Genomic DNA, 21,638 nt, shown 5'->3' with positions numbered 1-21,638 from the left:
CAAACCCTCATGTTGAGGGGTAACTAACTACTGTAGCACCTTAGAGGTGACCAAACCCTCATGTTGAGAGGTAACTAACTACTGTAGCTCCTTTGAGCTGACCAAACCCTCATGTTGAGAGGTAACTAACTAACTAACTACTGTAGCTCCTTAGAGGTGACCAAACCCTCATGTTGAGAGGTAACTAACTAACTAACTACTGTAGCTCCTTTGAGCTGACCAAACCCTCATGTTGAGGAGTAACAGGTCTGGCCTGGCTCAACAATGATTTATTTATTGGAATTAAAAGGCTCTATCTGAAAAAAAAGGATTCTGAGATGATTTGTTTTATAGTTCCGAACCCTCATTGGTTTGAGTTTTGTGAGCAATTTTGAACTTGCTTTTTAACTTAACAACGTGAATCAGGGTGTTTAGGAGAAGGCTGTGTTAATAACTCAGTTTTGAGAAAAATGCAGATAGAACCATTATAATCCCAAATTCTCGATTTGTAGGAATAGTTCCTATCGGAGATTCCAACCAACACACAGTAGAGGGTGCTATTGGTATACTGTTGTGATTCAGGAACTAATGTTTTGTAAACCATGTTGAATGTTAAACTGGTGCTGTTTGCTTATCAAATACAGTAAGCCAACTTTTATTAATGCTGTATTCATTGATTCAAAATGATCTGGCTTGTAATGATGGTCAGTGTTTAGTGTTCAGGGCTGACAGTGTCTCACATACATCTCTCATGAATGCTGATTCATAGTAAGTAGCCTATGTAATAAAGTGTGTGTGCGTGTGTGTGTGAGGATAATCAATACTTAGCTGCATGCCAGAGCAGCAGGGTCCTTCCTCTCCTCCCTCCATACTTAACCCCTCTCCCCTTCAAGTCACTTGACACAACCCACGTTTTGGAATTCAGAAATCCTTCTCCAAATTCTGATTCTAATTTTAGATCACACAGTACATTGTAGTAAATAGATTCTACACCCCTAGACATCCCGGAGCAGGCTGCGGGACACATTTTTCTCACTGTGGGGTGTAATTCCAGAGACGACAAATGGTCTATTTGTGTAGAAATCATTCCTGGATGGGGTGAGACGCCTCAGTGGTATGCACAGTGTTGGAGAATGGAGGAGGAGGACTGCTAGCTAGCTCGCTTTGTCTTTCTTCCCCCTCTCCCTTTTCCCGCTCTGTCCTTCTAGGAATGTTTTGGGGGTGATTTTTGTGTTATTTGTTGTTGTATGTTTCTTGTATTTATTGTGGAGAGAGAAATAGTTGTGTATACTCAGAATGTGAGCAGCTGACATTGAGCCAGCGTTTCTTGATTTCTCTGTGTTTCAGACAAGCTAACGTTTGTAGGCTTCAAGGGCACTTTTCGACCTGACTGGGTCCGTATGGAGGTGAATGAGGAGAGAGCTAAGATCCATCAAGTCCTCCCTATCCCTGTGGTCAAGAAGATTAAGCTATGAAGGAGAGAGGAGAGGAGGAACTAGGTGTAGTGGGGGGCACACACGAGACTACACCTCCCACACAACACACACACACTGCCCCTAGGGCTGGAGTAGGTGAAAGTTGTTCCTATAACTACTGGTCCAAGATCAGATGTTTTTCACCACTAAAGATTAATTAAGGTAATCTGATCCTAGATCTGTGGTTAGGGACGGTTTCAGCCCGGTGCTACAGAGTGTGGGCCGGCCAATCAAACGCATGCGTTTTTCTGTCACCTATCAACTTTCCCGCCATGCAGGTCTCTGTTTATGTGACAATGTTGACTATGTGAGTGATTCGACTGTATTGTTCGTTTGACTATACTTGACTTTTAAAACGCGAGAAGAGAGAAAAAATGACCAACAAATATTCCTTGTTTTTCATCCTACTCAGAGACAGATTTCCTAAATGTTTGCACCTGTGTTTTCCAGTGGGGAGTTAACGTTGTTTAACACAATAGAACAGAAATGTAGACCAATGAAGTAGAAGTGAGAGAGAGATTACGTGACTTTTAAAGTAGAACCAAAAGGTCAATTACAGGTTAAAGGCCCAGTGTGGTCAAAAACGTGATTTTACAGTATTTTATATATATTTCCACACTGAGGTTGGAATAATACTGTGAAATGATGATAATGCCCTTTTAGTGTGAGAGCTGTTTGAAAAGACCACCTGAAATTTCAGCCTGTTTTGGTGGGATGGAGTTTTGGCCTGCCTGGTGACATCACCATTAGTTAATAGACCAATAACGAAGAGAGTTACAAACCAGTTACAAACCTCTCTGCCAATTACAGCTAGACCACACCCAGCCAGTCCTAGCTAAATCCTTGCTTCAGAAATTGCTCTTTGTTAAGAAGCTATTTGTACTACTTTTTGACCATTTTAATTCAAAACAATCCCTTAATTGTTACCCAGAAATGATTTGATATTGAGGTAAAAACAGGTGCATTGGGCCTTTTTAAGATGAACATAAAAAACGTTTAGGTACATTATGAGATATATTTACCCTTCTACTGGATAAAAAGCAGGTGCAGACATTTAGTCCATCTGTCCGGAAGATTCCATTCCAGAGAAGCTGTTTCCCTGTGTTTTATGTGAGGGCTCTAGATCGCTTACTTGATATTGTGTAATGTTTGGTTTCATATAACTGTTCATATCAACGTTTGTGGTCCATCGGTCTGTTTTATTAAACATACCAGTATGTAAAGAAACCCCAAAATGATCCTGAATATATCCAAGGACATTTTTTGGTCACTTCTAAAGTGCTATCTGGTCTTAGACAATACTCCCAAATCAAAACTTTAAATGTTATTTAAGCAATTTATATATTGATTATAAATTGGCGATTTTTCTTCAAATCTGGCAAGAATCAGATAAATGTTTCCCTTTGCCCGAAATAGCTGGTCTTTTTTCGGACGTGATAGTTGTTAGTGTTTTGTATGTTTAAATGTGTTTTTAAAAATTCCACAGATTGATAACAGAGATATATTTTATACTTATTTATTGTACAGACATAATTGAACAAAATCTACAAGGGACATCTTTTGAGTTGTATTGTATTCTGGTCCTGAATTGTATGTAAGAATAATAATACTATAACATTTAAAACAATCCTACTAAACACTGCTATGGCATAATATCATCCTAGTTACCGCAATGTTTTGTTTTAACCCTACACTAAATGGATGTGATGTATTATACATGACTTGGGCTTGTAAAGTAATTCAATCTCATGACTTAAAATCTTTGAATGACTTTTGTACATAAATAAATGAATAAGTGAATTTATAAGCCTGTGTGTGTGAACCCCAATAAAGACTTTCTGCACAGAAACACCAGTTAACGTTGCAGTAATACATTTCTCATGTTCTACTACCTGTTATCCAATTATTGTTTGAACCAAAAAACACATCAGTTCCACATTTCCACCATTAGCCTACACATTTGAACAGACACTTTGGTTTGGGGTTGTCCCAAATGGCACCCTATTCCCAATGAGCCCTGGTCAAAAGTAGTGCACTAGGTAACAGGGTGCCATTTGGGATGCTATCCTAGCAGCATTATTGGAGAAGTTAATGGGGTCTGCAGGTTGGAATTACTATCAGCAAGGGGCAATGGTTGGCTCCAGCCCCGTTGGTTCTCATGTGCTGGTTCCTTTGTGTGCGTGTGTGAGCACAGCGTAAAGGGTGTGGCTCCCAGGCCCATTATAAATCATTGTGGAATGCTGAGCTATGCTCACATGCTGAGAGAGAGAGCGCCAGAGAGGACTAGTTAAGTGGAGGCCTCCAGCTCTGGACCTCAGTAACCCTCTAAAACTGTAAAACATCACAAGGCTGGGGCTCTGTTGGCTTACATAAAGGAAAAGATCAGACGCCCAAGTATTATATCAGAACAATACAAACAGAAAGTGTCTTGGTTATAGCAGGTTAATGCTGAACTGATTGAATCCAGCCCAAGTATTATATCAGAACAATACAAACAGAAAGTGTCTTGGTTATAGCAGGTTAATGCTGAACTGATTGAATCTAGGCTTAACACCATTATTTCCAGTCCACCTGCGTTTAGTCATGCCAGACGGGATATACAGAACATGACAATACAAATCCCAACACAGTTGGAGTCTGTATGGACAGGCGTAGAGTCCACCACATTATGGGGCTATGAGTCTGTAGGGACAGGCAGATAGTCATGTAGAGTCCACCACATTATGGGGCTATGAGTCTGTAGGGACAGGCAGATAGTCATGTAGAGTCCACCACATTATGGGGCTAATGTTCTGTAGGGACAGGCAGATAGTCATGTAGAGTCCACCACGTTATGAGTCTGTAGGGACAGGCAGATAGCCCCATAACGCAGTGGACTCAACATTTGTTGCTCCTTCCAAGACTAATTTGTTCACCCCCCCCCCCCACCTTCAGGGATGTGGTAAATAGTAAAAGAGGACGAGCAGAGGGAATGTCTCCGTTCACACATATTACTCCCCCAAAAAGCAACCCATTAACTTAACAGGACTGACAAAGAAAATCATTTTATTCTGTCATTTATTGAAGATCCATGTACAACGTGACCACTGCAATTGTATGTTACAAGTCAATACTGAACTCAACTGTATTATTGAAGGTGAATACAAGAAATCAAAAAGAATCAGTCATCTATGTGTGCGTCCCAAATAGAACTCATTACCTGTGTAGTGCAGTACTAAATCCGTGGTTTTGGCACAGGTAGGAAAATCAGTTTGTGCTCAAATAATTTCCTGTATTACTTATGTTTTATTGGAATAATGAAATACAATGCCTCTAACAAATGTACTGGAAAACAATGACAAAAAGTCATATTGAAGCGCTGGTTGGATTCAGAAATGGTTTCAAAATAAAAAATGTCACATTGTAAAAGAGACAAGTCATCGACAAGCCATACAAACATTTTGACCTTCAGACTCAGTGACAGGTGTGTAAAATAAACCATAAACCTCAAAGCTACACTATAACATCTGCTCTGAGGTCAGTCATTGACCCTGACTTTAATAGGTTTGAAAGAGTACACAGTGCCACAAAACTGTCTTGTGCCGAGTCACCGTTGAACCTCTCTCCAAGTCCCTTCCCCTAGCCTCTACCACCTCAGTGTCTGCAGATCTGTAGCAGCTCCATAAAGCCTGATTGAAAGGCTAGGTAGTAGTCAGACGCATCTTTCTTCTGCCCATTGGCCTCAGATCTGCAAATACTAAAGTAAAAGAAGCTAGGTGGTGTTGCTGGTCTGGATGGGTCTTGTGATTGTTCTGCCAATCCCATCTCTCTCTCCATCATCAGCCAATCACAGTTCAACCTTGTCTTTACTCGCTCTGTTGCCGTCCAGGTCGGGTTTCTTGCCCTCCGACTTCTTCTTGCCCTTCTTTTTGGTGTTCACTTCGTTCTGCTGCTTGGCGCTGTCATCTTTCTTGGCGGCCTTCCCGGGGAACACCTGGCCTTCCACGGTGACCTCGGCGCAGCGCTCCTGGGCCACCAGGAAGTCCTTGACCTCCCACGCGAAGCTGCCATCTCGCAGCATGAAGATGACCCGGTTGGAGCCCACCACGAACCTACAGTACAAGGGGAGAGGAGGGACAACATGGGACATTAGCCAAAGTCTAAAGTCTGGGAATAAAGAAACCTGCAAAAACGCCATTTATTTTTTACAATAATGAACTAATCTACTGTCAACATTTTGTTTGGTTACGTAGAGTATTAGTGTACTTTGTTCAGGGTTGCAAAGGGTTGGAAACTTTACGGGGAATATCCATGGGAAGTTTGCTTCAATTCATCAAAATGTTAGCTTATAACAGTGAACCTTTTTTTGTGGGATACACAAGGCAATTCTAGGTTGTGTGGCATATTTTGGTTAAAATATCCCCAATTCAATGGAATTGCAACCCTCTGCATACACAGTGCATTCTCCCATCACATGTACAGCTGATTCTCAAGATCTTGCAAACTAATGACATGCTATTGAGCCCACACTACTAGACTGTCTGACCCAAGGACTACAGTTGAAATCGGATGTTTACATACACCTTAGTTTAAATGTACACTGCTCAAAAAAATAAAGGGAACACTAAAATAACACATCCTAGATCTGAATGAATGAAATATTCTTATTAAATACTTTTTTCTTTACAAAATCACACAGAAATTATCAATGGAAATCAAATTTATCAACCCATGGAGGTCTGGATTTGGAGTCACACTCAAAATTAAAGTGGAAAACCACACTACAGGCTGATCCAACATTGATGTAATGTCCTTAAAACAAGTCAAAATGAGGCGCAGTAGTGTGTTTGGCCTCCACGTGCCTGTATGACCTCCCTACAACGCCTGGGCATGCTCCTGATGAGGTGGCGGATGGTCTCCTGAGGGATCTCCTCCCAGACCTGGACTAAAGCATCCGCCAACTCCTGGACAGTCTGTGGTGCAACGTGGCATTGGTGGATGGAGCGAGACATGATGTCTCAGATGTGCTCAATTGGATTCAGGTCTGGGGAACGGGCGGCCCAGTCCATAGCATCAATGCCTTCCTCTTGCAGGAACTGCTGACACACTCCAGCCACATGAGGTCTAGCATTTTCTTGCATTAGGAGGAACCCAGGGCCAACCGCACCAGCATATGGTCTCACAAGGGGTCTGAGGATCTCATCTCGGTACCTAATGGCATTCAGGCTACCTCTGGTGAGCACATGGAGGGCTGTGCGGCCCCCCAAAGAAATGCCACCCCACACCATGACTGACCCACCGCCAAACAGGTCATGCTGGAGGATGTTGCAGGCAGCAGAACGTTCTCCACGGCGTCTCCAGACTGTCACGTCTGTCACATGTGCTCAGTGTGAACCTGATTTCATCTGTAAAGAGCACAGGGCACCAGTGGCGAATTTGCCAATCTTGGTGTTCTCTGGCAAATGAAAAAAGCCCTGCACGGTGTTGGGCTGTAAGCACAACCCCCACCTGTGGACGTCGGGCCCTCATACCACCCTCATGGAGTCTGTTTCTGACCGTTTGAGCAGACACATGCACATTTGTGGCCTGCTGGAGGTCATTTTGCAGGGCTCTGGCAGTGCTCCTCCTGCTCCTCCTTGCACAAAGGCGGAGGTAGCGGTCCTGCTGCTGGGTTGTTGCCCTCCTACGGCCTCCTCCACGTCTCCTGATGTACTGGCCTGTCTCCTGGTAGCGCCTCCATGCTCTGGACACTACGCTGACAGACACAGCAAACCTTCTTGCCACAGCTCGCAGTGATGTGCCATCCTGGATGAGCTGCACTACCTGAGCCACTTGTGTGGGTTGTAGACTCCGTCTCATGCTACCACTAGAGTGAAAGCACCGCCAGCATTCAAAAGTGACCAAAACATCAGCCAGGAAGCATAGGAACTGAGAAGTGGTCTGTGGTCCCCACCTGCAGAACCACTCCTTTATTGGGTGTAATCTTGCTAATTGCCTATAATTTCCACCTGTTGTCTATTCCATTTGCACAACAGCATGTGAAATTTATTGTCAATCAGTGTTGCTTCCTAAGTGGACAGTTTGATTTCACAGAAGTGTGATTGACTTGGAGTTACATTGTGTTGTTTAAGTGTTCCCTTTATTTTTTTGAGCAGTGTATTTGGCTCAGTTTTTCACAATTCCTGACATTTAATCCAAGTAAGAATTCCCTGTCTTAAGTCAGTTAGGATCACCACTTTATTTTAAGAATATGAAATGTCTGAATAATAGTAGAGAATTATTTAGTTCAGCTTTTATTTCTTTCATCACATTCCCAGTGGGTCAGAAGTTTACATACACTCAATTAGTATTTGGTAGCATTGCCTTTAAATAGTTTAACTTGGGTCAAATGTTTTGGGTAGCCTTCCACAATAAGTTGGGTGAATTTTGGCCCATTCCTCCTGATAGAGCTGGTGTAACTGAGTCAGGTTTGTAGGCCTCCTTGCTCGCACACACTTTTTCAGTTCTGCCCACAAATTTTCTATAGGATTGAGGTCAGGGCTTTGTGATGGCCACTCCAATACCCTGACTTTGATGTCCTTAAGCCATTTTGTACCAACTTTGGAAGTATGCTTGGGGTCATAGTCCATTTGGAAGACCCATTTGCGACCAAGCTTTAACTTCCTGACTGATGTCTTGAGATGTTGCTTCAATATATCCACATTATATTCCGTGATGCCATCTATTTTGTGAAGTGCACCAGTCCCTCCTGCAGCAAAGCACCCCCACAACATGATGCTGCCACCCCTGTGCTTCACGTTTGGGATGGTGTTCTTTGGCTTGCAAGCGTCCCCTCTTTTTCTCCAAACATAACGATGGTCATTATGGCCAAACAGTTCTATTTTTGTTTCATCAGACAAGAGGACATTTCTCCAAAAAGTACAATCTTTGTCCCCATGTCAAGTTGCAAACCGTAGTCTGGCTTTTTTAAGATGGTTTTGGAGCAGTGGCTTCTTCCTCACTGTGTGGCCTTTCAGGTTATGCCGATATAGGACTCATTTTACTGTGGATATAGATAAGTTTGTACCTGTTTCGTCCAACATCTTCACAAGGTCCTTTGCGGTTGTTCTGGGATTGATTTGCACTTTTCGCACCAAAGTACGTTCATCTCTAGAAGACAGACATCTCTGAGCGGTATGATGGCTGCATGGTCCCATGGTGTTTATACTTGCCTACTATTGTTTGTACAGATGAACATGGTACCTTCAGGCATTTGGAAATGGCTCCCAAGGATGAACCAGACTTGTGGAGGTCTACAATTTTTTTCTGAGGTCTTGGCTGATTTCTATTGATTTTCCCATGATGTCAAGCAAAGAGGCACTGAGTTTGAAGGTAGGCCTTGAAATACATCCACTGGTACACCTCCAATTGAGTCAAATTATGTCAATTAGCCTATCAGAAACTTCTAAAACCATGACATTATGGAATTTTCCAAGCTGTTTAAAAGGCACAGTCAACTTAGTGTATGTAAACTTCTGACCCACTGGAATTGTGATACAGTGAATTATAAATGATCTGTCTGTAAACAATTGTTGGAAAAAATTACTTGTGTCATGCACAAAGCAGATTGCCCAAACTATAGTTTGTTAACAAGAAATTTGTGGAGTGGTTCAAAAATGAGTTTTCATGACTCCAACCTAAGTGTATGGAAACTTCTGACTTCAACTGTACATGCTTTCTGGTAAGTTGATTACATTGCTGGGTGGGGTGAATATATTTTATATGACATACATTAGTTTTTGTTAACTAGTAAATAGTAGCCTACAGAAACGTGTTTTAATCATTTCTAACTTGTTAACAATTTATGCATTAGACTAAAGTATAGGCCTACCTCTGAATGTCAAAATTGGCATTGAAGAGGCTGCTCTGCCACAGACTGGTCACCTCCTCAGTTTCCTTCTCCGTAGGCTCTCCCTCCACCGTGGCAAACACCATCAGAGTTTTTCCCTTCTTCGACATCTTCAGCAGCTCCTCAGGCTTGGAAGCATCCACCTTAGAAAAGTCGATAGGCGGGGGGGACCGTCTGTGCTCAGGGAGGTCGCCCTCCTCGATGTCATCATCTTTCTGAAAGAAGTGGGGAGGAAGAGATATGACTGAGTTCTAGCTATTACACAATGAATGATATCATTGACTACAAGTACTTCAGTAATGCAACAGCAAAGCTATTCATTCAAATAGGAACAGAATAGTAAATTGGCTATCCTAATGAACTAGTTAGCTAGATAGACAAAGAAAGTTTGGTGTGGAGAGCATTGCTTGCTGTTTGGGGTTTTAGGCTGGGTTTCTGTATAGCACTGTGACATCTGCTGATACATTCGATTGATGGATGAATACCCAGCTGCAAAGAATATATCACGTGAAACAGGATGAGTTCCTGGTTAGCTAGCTAATTCACTCATTAACCAACATAACGTTAGCAGGTCAAGGTTAGCTAGTTACGTTATATAATACAATGGACTATAGCTATGATGCTGCATGACAGCTATACCTTATCAGGAAGGAGCAATAGTTTGGGGCTAGTAGCTATCTAGCAAGCTACGAAGATCATTGTGATCAGACGGGGATTATGTTGGGCACGTTAGTTAGCTAGCTTCTGATTAGCCATTTAGTTAGCCGAGTTGCTAGCCAGCTGTCTGAGTAACTGAAAAGCAGCTATTAACCGAATTAAAAACGTGATTTTTACCTCCCATTCTTCCAAAAGCCGTGCCATATCAGCATCATTGTAATCCCGGATATCTTTCTTCTTCTTGGGCTTGTTATTTTGGCCGTCCGTTGCTAAAATACATATCAAATACGTACAGAGCAAAAGCACAACACATCCCCACCTGAAGTCCGCCGCCATGCTTACAGATGGTGAACGGTGATTGGCTGAGAGTCTTTCTTCGGAGGACGTGACGAAGGAAAGGGGAATTGGTTACAATAAAATCACGTATATAAACCCTGGATTGCTACTGCTACTGCTACAGAGGGGTTGGTTGTTTAGCAACTAAACCGACGTGTGCTCAGCTATGGGGCAAAACAGACGGGGTTGGCTTAGATTGTTGAAACATGTCATCTATATTTAGTCAATGTTTATTGAAAACATAAATGCATTTGCACAATGAGCACTTGTTGTCTCAGTAGCTATGCATGGGTAAAATCACTGGGAAAGCCAAGCCAGATAAAAAAAAGTATTACAACCTATGTTGTGATAATTGTGTTGTTTACTCTATAAATCCTGTTAGTTCATATGCCTTGCCGCTGTGATATATACGCCTAAGGCCTGACAATAACAACGGACAACGGCAGAATAAATTCAACTACACCTTTGTTTCGTCACACAACCGGAGAGCAACCTCTGTCCTGTGAAGTACACAAACATATTGCATCTAACAAACTAACATGATTTACAGCATGGTCAAGCAAGTTACAGTTTCCAACATTTTCGGACTACTAAACAACTACTGATTTAGAACCACAGAGAGTTATTGCAAGTCGCAAAGAAAAAATGAGCTGCCTTCACTATTCCAGCAACATTTCAACTTCAACATTTCAACATCATCAAATCACCTCTGTAATCTAATACAGTGACAACTAAAAGATACCAAAAACAATGTAGTCCAAGTCAACGTAATCTGAATATGATGTGGCTGTCCATGGTTCTGATGTGTGTGTGTGTGTGTGTGTGTGTGTGTGTGTTCGTGCAAGTAGAAAAAACATGTTGATTCACCCTACTTGTAGAGAAACGGCAATACCATCCTCCTCTCTTTCATGTTGATGAAACGGTCTATGACTGTCATATACACACTTTTAGTTTTTGTTGTCCTAGGCTTCCTGGCTGAAATGCTTTCCCACCTAACTTGCTTCAATGGGCAATGATGAGCCAGCTAGTTAACATTAACCTACTACATCTAGTTACATATTGAACTTCCATCCTCTCAGGCCAGGGGCACAATGTATGCATTTATGGTTGGATCAGAATCGGCATTATAATCATTGGCCAGTATGGAGAATTAAGTAAAACCACAAGTCCAAATCGATATCTCCATCCATTGCTAATTTAGGAAAGGGACAATTTTAGCTAGCTAGCTAGCCACCAGAGGACAACAACACAATGAGATTCAACAATTCAAATGATTTCAGTCAAGGATGTTTTGCTCTTGATGTGTTGTGATTGGTGTGAAGCCAAATCCAAACTGTCTTCCCTTTTTTTGGTGCGCCAGGACCATTCACAGTTGAGTTCACTCAGTTGAGCTCAATGCTGATTGGCTATTATTCAATACTTTTTTTATCAAGGGAGGCCAAATGCTCGCTGGCTTCTCTTGCATTCAATTCTACGGGCAGCAACAATGTCGTATTCTTTTTGACTAGACAGCCTCAGATAGATGGGCTACACATACAGAGACGGAGAGGCGCTGTTTCGCTCACTCAGATGCTTTCTCTGGTGAGATAAATTGTGCCTCTTGCAAATTGAAGGAGAATTATATATTTTTTATTGGTAATTTTTGGGAGGAAGCCTGGCTTCCCTTGTAATCCATTAATACATGCCACTGTTGTCTATCAAATACATCGGTACAGTTGTTGGTTAGCTAGCCTGCACATTTTTGCCATGTTAGCATTGGCATGAAATTTGTCAATGCTAATATGGCAACACCTCACAAGACATGATATAAAGAACAAGATCAAACTAGCTTAAACAAGTCACTTCCGATTCCCAACATGGCAGTTTCTTGTCATTGTTGGTAGCTATCTGGACATGCAAAATCACAACAAATCATGGACTTCTGCCCAATTGAAGCATGAGCATGGTTTTTGTGACGTTGTCAGCTAATCCATCTATACATTGGCCATTGAGAGGCTTCGAAGCCGCTGGTCGGCCATATTGGCACTCCTCAGTAAAAGCAGTCCTCCATAGGAATGAATGGAATTCCACAGTATTTCAATTAAATGTTTCAAGAACAAAATGACATGTATTTATGTATTATTTTTTTTTTTTTTGGGGGGGGGGGGCACAGTAACATTAGTCATCTAAAAAATTTGACTTTAAGGAAAATGACATCCTTATTGCTTAATTTACTTATTTAAATTAAATATTTAAATGTAAAAAGTATATATTTACAGAGAAAACAGTGCCCTGTGCTGTTTTCTCAGTCCAACTTGCACATCAAATATCAAGACACAGCCATAAGTTTTGAAAATATCAACAAAAGTCCAACCAAATATAATTCCATTTCTATGGGTCCAACCCACTATTGTTAATGCTTGGGCACCCCATGATTGTGTCATTGTATGATTCAAACCCTTCAGCTTACAACTTCACTCTTCACTGGATGGATGCCTGTTCTTTTAAATGTTCCTGTAGTGTGCAGGCTATAAAGGAAAGGAAAGGGGGATACCTAGTCAGTTGTACAACTGAATGCATTCAACTGAAATGTCTTCCGCATTTAACCACACCCCTCTATAGCACAGTACATGGGGTCAGTAGTGCTTCAGCAGAGATCTGGCCAGTCCACATAAACTGAAACATTTCCTCTCCGGCCTACTCCACCCAATGGCACCGTGCCCTGTGCAGCTGTGTGTGAGAGAGACTGACAATGCACAACCTGTGGCCTTAGCAGCAGAAGCTAGGTTGTCTGCTTCCAAGACACACAATACACACACACAGTCACACACACGTACACAGACACAGTGTCACACACGTGCATAAACATACGCACACAGGCACACACACACACGTACATAGACAGTCTCACACGCACACACAAACACACACACACACAGCTCTGCTCAGATGGGCTGGGGGTTGAGTGGGATACCGTTAGTGACTTGAATACTGTATTTCCTTATTTAGCCTCCCTGTAGTAAAGTAAACTACCTCCTCAGACAAAAAGGGCCACACTTATTGTCTGATAGTGAGACCATAGTGTAGCATAAAATTAAATATTTATATATGTGTTTAAAGATTTCATGTTGAATTATGATGAGTATACACAGAAAACTATAGGACTCTGGGGAAGAGTAAATCACACACACACACACACACACACACACACACACACACACACACACACACACACACACACACACACACACACACACACACACACACACACACACACACACACACACACACACACACACACACACACTGTATTGCATTGTGATGGTTCATGTATTGTATTCCTTGTTTGTTATCTGACTCTAGGACTCTGGAAAGTAGGCTGTGAATAGAATAGAATATGACTTGCTGAGTCATACCGTACTCCTTGGTTTTGGTTCTTTTGAATCATTCACAATCATAGTAGAGCTAATATATCCAACACTATGTTTACAAACAGTACAGGTATTCTACTTCTCTGTGACTCACAGCTCTTGTAACTGCAGTGAACAGACAGTACACAACCATTCAAGCCTACTGGTTAGAGTTCGTTAGGTATTAGTCCCTCTCTCCATTCTCCTATTGGTTCCCTCACATCCCAGCTTTCCCCTCTCTGTCTTCTGTGAGTGGACAATGTCAGTGATGTCACTACCATTAACAGAGAGAAGAGTCAGATTTCACTGACCATAGTAAATACTGTGGCTCTTGGACTATTCAGAGCACAGCATAAGGCAGCAGTAGGGTTTATATATTTTTGAAATCCATTAGCACAATGTGCATAGTAAATAACATTAAACCTATATATGTACTATCATGTATTTCTACAATGCAGGAAACCAGCATGATGAGATATCAGCTATATCAAGAATGACAACAACAAGAAAACATTCAATTCATATTGTTTTTACATTAAAAAAATATAGAATAGTCATAGCCTTCAGCGTGATAAACATATCTATATTATATTAATTCCCAAATGTAGGTCTGTAAATAATAAGATTGACGTGACAAAAATATATAACTTTCCTTTAGTTAATTTCAGTTAATTGTCTCATTGAAGTATATAGAAATATATTTCTCAAGAGATGCTGCGATACCAACCCTGCTCAAACTGTACTGGATAGTATTTCATAGTTTTCAAGGAATAAAGAACTTTGTCAAGTATTCAAAGGCCCAAAATGTTCTGGAGATATGATGACGAGATTTGTAAGAGTGGTGCCATTTGGGTTGTATCACAAATGGTACCTTATTCTGGATATAGTGCCCTATAGGCCCTGGTCAAAAGTAGTGCACTATGTAGGGAATAGTGTGTCATTTGGGACACCTGGGCCATTTGGGCCTAAGAAAGGTGGTCAGTAAAACAATTTTTTAAACTCAAATTAAATAGGCCAACAAACTCTTCAAAAAGTGCAAGAATCCATGGCTATGATATGCTTCTGTTATGGTACAGAACATGAGTTCTGCATTCTGTTTCTCTTATTTCGAGATAGTCTCAATACAATTTAATACATTTTTATAGTACATTCTCTCAGAATTGTCAAAGACTCCAGCCACCCTAGTCATAGACTGTTCTCCCTACTACCGCACGGCAAGCGGTACCGGAGCGCCAAGTCGAGGTCCAAAAGGCTTCGTAACAGCTTCTACCCCCAAGCCATAAGGGGCGGCAGGGAGCCTAGTGGTTAGAGAGTTGGGCCAATAACCGAAAGGTTGCTAGATTGCTAGATTGAATCCCTGAGCTGACAAGGTAAAAATCTGTCGTTCTTCCCCTGAACAAGTCAGTTAACCCACTGTTCTTAGGCATTCATTGTAAATAAGAATTTGTTCTTAACTGACTTGCCTAGTTAAATAAAGGTTAAATAAAAAAATAAAAATAAGACTCCTGAACAGCTAATCAAAGGGCTACCCAGACCCCTCTTTTATGCTGCTCCTACTCTCTGTTTATAATCCATGCATAGTCACTTTACCTCTACCTACATGTACATATTACCTCAATTACCTCAACTAACCGGTGCCCACGCACATTGACTCTGTACCCCCTGTATATAGCCTCCCTTGTTATTTTACTGCTGCTGTTTAATTATTTGTTACTTTCCTTTTCTATTTTTTACTTAACACTTATTTGAATGTAGTTTTTTAAAGCATTGTTAGAAGTAAGCATTTCACTCTAAGTTCTACACCTGTTGTATTCGGCACATGTGACAAATAAAAATGGTTTTGATACATTGTTGCCCTTAGCCTAATGTCATTGGTTGTGAGTTAAATAAGACTGGCTGATTCTGTGTAATAGATTGGCTATTGCCAATAGTTTATAGATGCACTACATGCGCTGTGTTGAAGCCACCACGCCTCCATCTTGGCACACCCCTACCGTTGTAAAAAATACATAGAAAGCTATAGAAAGGCATTTATTAATGTCTGCATTCATTTTTTTGCCACATTTATTATATTACACACACCTTAATGCATACTTTTTAATTATATTATGTGAGCTAAACATACAAATATATATATATATTTTTTCATCCTTCAAGTATAATTTTTTGAGATTGCTAATGTTACGGTCCCCACTACAACAACAACAATACTTAAATACACGTAAATGTCTACTTGAAATACTGTAGAATTCCATTCTTTCCTATGGAGGACCGTACTGGGAAGTGCCAATATGGCCGAACAGAGCCTTCAAAGCCTCTCAATAGCTAATACATAGCATCAGCAATCCAGGGTTTATATACATCGTTGGTTATTATTAATAGCTCAATCTCACCCAGTGGAAACGTATCCTATGCTTCGTGAAGCGCGGAAACACGAAACACATAATTAAAGTCCAAATGAGCGCACTGTAAAGACGCGACTCATTCTAATAGAATCCAACAGCTGTGTTATAGCAGTCAATATGAGCAGTGTAAAATAAGTTTGGATTTGTTTAAGTAAGAACGGCGCGGTCTCGGAGTATCACACGTTTTGATTGATTTTGAGAAGGGAAATTAAGGTAACCAAATAAATGAAATACGGGGCGGACTGTCGGTCATTTTGGAGAACTGCGTTTTGGGTGTAACTTTGCCCTTATACCGGTAGTCGAATGCACCCACGTCGGGGCCTCGGGAAGGGCTGGCTCATGGCAGAGGGAGCAGTCTGCCCTAAAATCCGGACCATAAAACTCACCAGGAAAGCAAACAACTATCCGGGACAACTGTGGAATCGTATTGGACCATTTGATGAACGCGCGCCGGGATTTTTTGCTCTATATTGACGAGCCAGATAGACCGTAAACACAGTTTTAAAGTTACATATTATTTCAGCGGAAGGCTATCATTTTTTGCCTCGCTGCCTGCGTTGCTACTTCGCTACAATCAAGCCGTTTTAGTGCGACCACACCCTCTCTGCTTCCTGATACTAGGCAATACAGAATATGTAGCGGGAGAGAGCACAACTGACTTTCAGTTTGGAATCCCCACCACTCATTTTTCAGTGATGTCTTGTTGTCGACCGACATGTTAGTTGTGAAAGATTGTTTCAGATGTGTTCAGGAGGTTAGGTCATCATTTCAACAGGGACACGACTGCTATGGATATCAAAACCGAAACCCGACACAGGATACTCCGGACAAGACGTTCACGCCCTGCGTTTTGCTAAGAAGTGCTTATGGACAATAGATATGCCTATGGAATCGAACCTGCCGGACGAACAAGTGTCTATCACGGGACTGTGTATGAAAAAGAAGAGGTTGAAAGTCGCGGGAGGGCCAGTGCAATTGGCCTGTTGCGTTTTTGGAGCCTTCTGTTTGGAAAGACTCATGTAATGATGATGCAGGAAAGGCAGAGGGAGCGAGGAGTGGTCGAACGGAACTGTCTGGGTGGTACTCTCCTTGTAACTGTAATGAGCCAGCCTCCCGGTCAAACTAGGGTGGTCAAATTTAGTGGGAACTCTTCAACGGACAATACGGTTCACATACACCCTGCCTTCAAGCAAGCAGGTATTTTAAAATCATATCGTGTTCTCGAGTAAATTTAATCAGAAAAAAGGACACGTCTTAAAATTGTAGTTAAAATATTATCAGATCGATAATATTTTTAGATTTGATTAAATTCATAACTTTTAATATTATCTTTGTACAGTCAGCACTTAGCCTGAAGTATAGGCACCTTGGTGGCACTGCAGTGTTGTGTGTGATTTTATTTCAATAACCTGTGAATTTTTCTGTTTTGCGAAAACCTGGGACGACAATTGATATTAGCAGACGGTTGAAGTTTTTTTCCAGGGCATTTTATTTAATATGTAAACATGACAACGAATAAGTTATAAACACTGAGTAAATGAAAAGTTATAATTTGAAGGGATTCTCGTCACAAAAAAAATGTAAAGGAAGGAACTCTCATTGAAGAGTAAGTGTTTAGAATAGTTCATTTTATAGATCATAGCTCAAAACCAAGTTACTCATTTAACCCCAACAGAATTCCTATCTGTACTTTGTATGAGAATAATGAGCTGGAGTACCATGAATTAGAACTTCTATTTTGATCTCAGCAAATGTTTACTTTGAGAATACAATGCCCTGTGCTTTTTTGCAATCTCACATTGCCACATACAGTGGACTACATGTACTCTGAAGGACTATAAGGAATATTCTCTGGCCAGTTCAAACTCACAGTTTTACACTTATAGGGGTGTGGGTTATCGTTAATAACAATGTCTTAAACTACGCTTTCTGACCATGGAGTGTGTGACGACGTAAAACACGTTTCTCATTGAAATCCCCCCACAAATCGAGCAGCTTGACCCCCCTACTATGGCTAGTAGTGGCTCAGGGAGGTCAGCTAGCGAGGGTTCCAGCAGCACACAGAGCAGCAGCTTGCAGCAGAGGAAGAAGCTCTCGTCCATCTGTGACACGTGTAAGGGCAAGATGCAGCTGGTTGCCGACCTCCTTCTGCTCTGCAGCGAGACACGGCCCGTGGTCACCGCGGATGGCGTGGCGGTGGCCGAGACCTTCGAGCAGTGCCGCGACACGGTCATCGCCCGCACGAAGGAACTCTCCATCCTCACCCACGACATCCAGTCGCAGCTCAACATGGGCCGCTTCGTCGAGGTGGGGGACCGCTTACTAGAGATGGGGGACCTGGTGGTGTCGTTGACCGAGTGTTCGGCGCACGCTGCATACCTAGCAGCGGTGGGGAACTCGGGTTCTCAGCCGTGTCTGCCAGGGCTGGTGGACCGCTACAAAGTGACACGGTGCCGCCACGAGGTGGAGCAGAGCTGTGGCATCCTCCGGGTCACGCCGCTGCCGGACCTCACGCCCCAGCTTCTACTGGAGCTATCTCAGAACATCTCCTGCAACCTCAAGACCCTGACAGATGCCTCGGGCCTGGCCAGCGAGAGGTCCAAGGACCGCTTCGCCAAAGAACAGTTCAAGCTCAGCGTCAAGAGCATTAGCACGAGCGGCACGGCCCTCTTGGCCTGTGTCCGGGAAGTCAAGACGCAGCCCAGCGAGCTGACGCGCAACCGCTGTGTCCTGTTCAGCGCGGCGCTGGTCCAAGCGGTAAACGCATTGGTCGGGTTTGCCACGGAACCACAGTTTTTAGGCCGGGCGGCGAGCGTGTCACCCGAGGGGAAGGGTGTGCAGACGGCAGTTCTGGGCGGCGCCATGAGCGTGGTGTCAGCGTGCGTCCTTCTCACTCAGGGCCTCCGGGACGTCTCTCAGCATCCAGAGAGCAGCACCAAGATGGCGGACTACAGGGAGCGCTTGCGCAACTCGGCCTGCGCGGTGTCGGACGGCTGCACACTGCTCTCACAGGCGCTACGGGAGAGGTCTTCACCCAGGACTCTACCGCCAGTCAATTCCCATTCTGTCCATTAGTTTAATAAAGAAATATAAATAAACCCATTCTAAAAGGGATCGTGGATGACAAAATCACATCTCTATCTCCTTGTTTTGGCATACCAAAGAGACGCTCGGATTGGCCCTGTTCGTTTAGGGTCTGGAGGTTGAGTGAGTGCAGAGAGAGAGCACAAAGGAAGGAGTCTGGATCTGGTTCTACGATTGAGATAGGTGTGCTGTGTTTGGACTTTTACTGAGCTTAAAGTAACAACATCGGAAAACAAGGTTTTGGTTGCGCTGGATGTGACCAGAACCTCACCATAAGAAACTGACAACTTAAACTCAGTCTCCAATCTACATACACCTGTTGACCTTCTCTTTGCCAAAAACAAACATACAATGATCTTAAAACCTGATCAAGTTTACCTCAGTTTTCAGCTATTGGTGAAAACGCCAGATATGAAATGATGGATGTAGCTTGCCGTGTGTGTGTGTGACCTATCACCTATGACCTATGGACCCCCAGGTGACCTTTAGTAGAAGTACATGTGCTCTAGTGAGAGTAGGAAGTAAGAAGAAGACTGTTCTTCATCGCTTGTGTTTTTCAATGTGTGAAATTCTTAAAATGGGTAAAAGCTGCTGTGAGTGTGTACCATAGGTTTTACACTATCTACCAGACTTACCATAGTATTGTTAATGTGGTTGTTTTTTTTGGATCATGCATGTATAAATTAGTATTTATTTCAACTATTAAAAAAGGTTGTTTCTCATATGCGCTGCTCTCAGATCAGTCTTTGTGTCAGCATACCGTTAATATAAATGACTCTGTGTTATAACAACCAATACTTCACTATGTGATGTAGACAGTCACATTTAACCCTAAATGCTCCACAAATCACTTATAATCTATGTTTATATTGTATAAAGGGTGGCTGAAGGGTTTGCCACATTTGGCAGAGCACTAGATGTGAGGCCCTGTAGTATCACCCTGGTATTGTATGACATTTGCTTGTACATTATTTATGAGCTCTCCATGTAGACCTCTTAGTGGTTTATGAAGGCTTCATTTACCCTCACAAGATGGACCTTGTTTAAAACGTGACCATAAAGACAGTGTGTAGCTACCATGATTTAACAAGGTGAAACACAGTAGTTAGAAGACTGACTCTCTCTCTCTCTCTCTCTCTCTCTCTCTCTCTCTCTGTGTCAATCTCTCTCATGTGTTTGAAATATTGTGATGATTGATTGATAGCTAGATTTGATCATCATTATTTGTTCTGAAATCTGATTTGATATGATGAAAGAATATGGGCCCATTAACATGATGTATATGTTGTCTGTAGTAACATGAAGGAACAGGTGCTAGTGGGGACTATTACAGATGATGATTAATAACAGCCTTTATTGCCTGAAAGAAAACACACGCTCTACTCTGATGGAAATTAGCCATGTAAATTCATTCAGGTTGCCATGTCAGCCAGATATTGTAATTATATCACATAGCCTTTAACACAGGGTTTCAAAATACAATACAGCAGTTTGTTGTGGTTTGTTTCATTCACTATGAGGTGGTGTAACCCCGGGCCTGTATTCACAAAGCCTCTCAGGGTATGAGTGCTGATCTAGAATCTGTTTAGTTTCATTCAATATGAGGTGGTGTAACCCCGGGCCTGTATTCACAAAGCCTCTCAGGGTATGAGTGCTGATCTAGAATCTGTTTAGTTTCATTCACTATGAGGTGGTGTAACCCCGGGCCTGTATTCACAAAGCCTCTCAGGGTATGAGTGCTGATCTAGAATCTGTTTAGTTTCATTCAATATGAGGTGGTGTAACCCCGGGCCTGTATTCACAAAGCCTCTCAGGGTATGAGTGCTGATCTAGAATCTGTTTAGTTTCATTCACTATGAGGTGGTGTAACCCCGGGCCTGTATTCACAAAGCCTCTCAGGGTATGAGTGCTGATCTAGAATCTGTTTAGTTTCATTCACTATGAGGTGGTGTAACCCCGGGCCTGTATTCACAAAGCCTCTCAGGGTATGAGTGCTGATCTAGAATCTGTTTAGTTTCATTCACTATGAGGTGGTGTAACCCCGGGCCTGTATTCACAAAGCCTCTCAGGGTATGAGTGCTGATCTAGAATCTGTTTAGTTTCATTCACTATGAGGTGGTGTAACCCCGGGCCTGTATTCACAAAGCCTCTCAGGGTATGAGATCTAGAATCTGTTTAGTTTCATTCACTATGAGGTGGTGTAACCCCCTGTATTCACAAAGCCTCTCAGGGTATGAGTGCTGATCTAGAATCTGTTTAGTTTCATTCAAATGAGGTGGTGTAACCCTGTATTCACAAAGCCTCAGGGTATGAGTGCTGATCTAGAATCTGTTTAGTTTCATTCACTATGAGGTGGTGTAACCCCGGGCCTGTATTCACAAAGCCTCTCAGGGTATGAGTGCTGATCTAGAATCTGTTTAGTTTCATTCACTGTATTCACAAAGCC

The 21,638-nt window shown here is 42.3% G+C and overlaps 3 protein-coding genes and 1 long non-coding RNA gene across 13 annotated transcripts in view; 3 read left to right on the top strand and 1 right to left on the bottom strand.

The window, feature by feature from the left end:
- Positions 1-1,320, top strand: part of LOC121846110 — a 3,308-nt gene extending 1,988 nt beyond the window's left edge. For all 4 annotated transcript variants that reach the window (XR_006083016.1, XR_006083019.1, XR_006083017.1 and 1 more), the window contains exon 3: positions 1-1,320. This exon is cut by the window's left edge. This is a non-coding gene — a long non-coding RNA (uncharacterized LOC121846110).
- The window catches only part of LOC112240112 (cell migration-inducing and hyaluronan-binding protein), a 177,981-nt gene extending 174,673 nt beyond the window's left edge, over positions 1-3,308 (top strand). For all 7 annotated transcript variants that reach the window (XM_042319001.1, XM_042319003.1, XM_042319004.1 and 4 more), the window contains one exon: positions 1,327-3,308. In XM_042319001.1, the coding sequence (XP_042174935.1) occupies positions 1,327-1,454 (128 nt within the window). In that variant the 3' untranslated portion in view covers positions 1,455-3,308. The remainder of the gene's footprint in view (positions 1-1,326) is intronic.
- A 1,186-nt stretch (positions 3,309-4,494) lies between these two features.
- Positions 4,495-10,346, bottom strand: mesd (mesoderm development LRP chaperone). Its single transcript, XM_024416802.2, has 3 exons — positions 10,156-10,346; positions 9,304-9,536; positions 4,495-5,545 (listed from the first exon to the last, which is right to left on the bottom strand). Exons 1-3 carry the CDS (start codon positions 10,312-10,314, stop codon positions 5,281-5,283), a joined length of 657 nt encoding a protein of 218 aa, XP_024272570.1. The 5' UTR covers positions 10,315-10,346; the 3' UTR covers positions 4,495-5,280.
- A 5,798-nt stretch (positions 10,347-16,144) lies between these two features.
- tlnrd1 (talin rod domain containing 1) lies at positions 16,145-19,916 on the top strand. The gene has a single exon (XM_024416801.2). The coding sequence runs from the start codon at positions 18,119-18,121 to the stop codon at positions 19,181-19,183; it is 1,065 nt and encodes a 354-aa protein (XP_024272569.1). The 5' UTR covers positions 16,145-18,118; the 3' UTR covers positions 19,184-19,916.
- The last annotated feature ends 1,722 nt before the right edge of the window (positions 19,917-21,638 follow it).

This window comes from Oncorhynchus tshawytscha, unplaced genomic scaffold (genome assembly GCF_018296145.1).
Source record: "Oncorhynchus tshawytscha isolate Ot180627B unplaced genomic scaffold, Otsh_v2.0 Un_scaffold_7041_pilon_pilon, whole genome shotgun sequence".
NCBI lineage: Eukaryota > Metazoa > Chordata > Actinopteri > Salmoniformes > Salmonidae > Oncorhynchus > Oncorhynchus tshawytscha.
The sequence above is the reverse complement of the archived record's forward strand: the minus strand, read 5'-3'. Positions and strand labels throughout refer to the sequence as shown.

What these genes read in the sequence shown, in the direction of transcription:
- tlnrd1 (XM_024416801.2), top strand. Translation starts at nt 18,119, where the DNA reads ATGGCTAGTAGTGGCTCAGGGAGGTCAGCTAGCGAGGGTTCCAGCAGC.
- mesd (XM_024416802.2), bottom strand. Translation starts at nt 10,314, where the DNA reads ATGGCGGCGGACTTCAGGTGGGGATGTGTTGTGCTTTTGCTCTGTACG. An exon ending in GGCTTTTGGAAGAATGGGAG is followed by an intron (nt 9,537 to 10,155) that starts GTAAAAATCACG and finishes CACTTCTTTCAG; the next exon opens with AAAGATGATGACATCGAGGA. An exon ending in GCCAATTTTGACATTCAGAG is followed by an intron (nt 5,546 to 9,303) that starts GTAGGCCTATAC and finishes CTTGTACTGTAG; the next exon opens with GTTCGTGGTGGGCTCCAACC.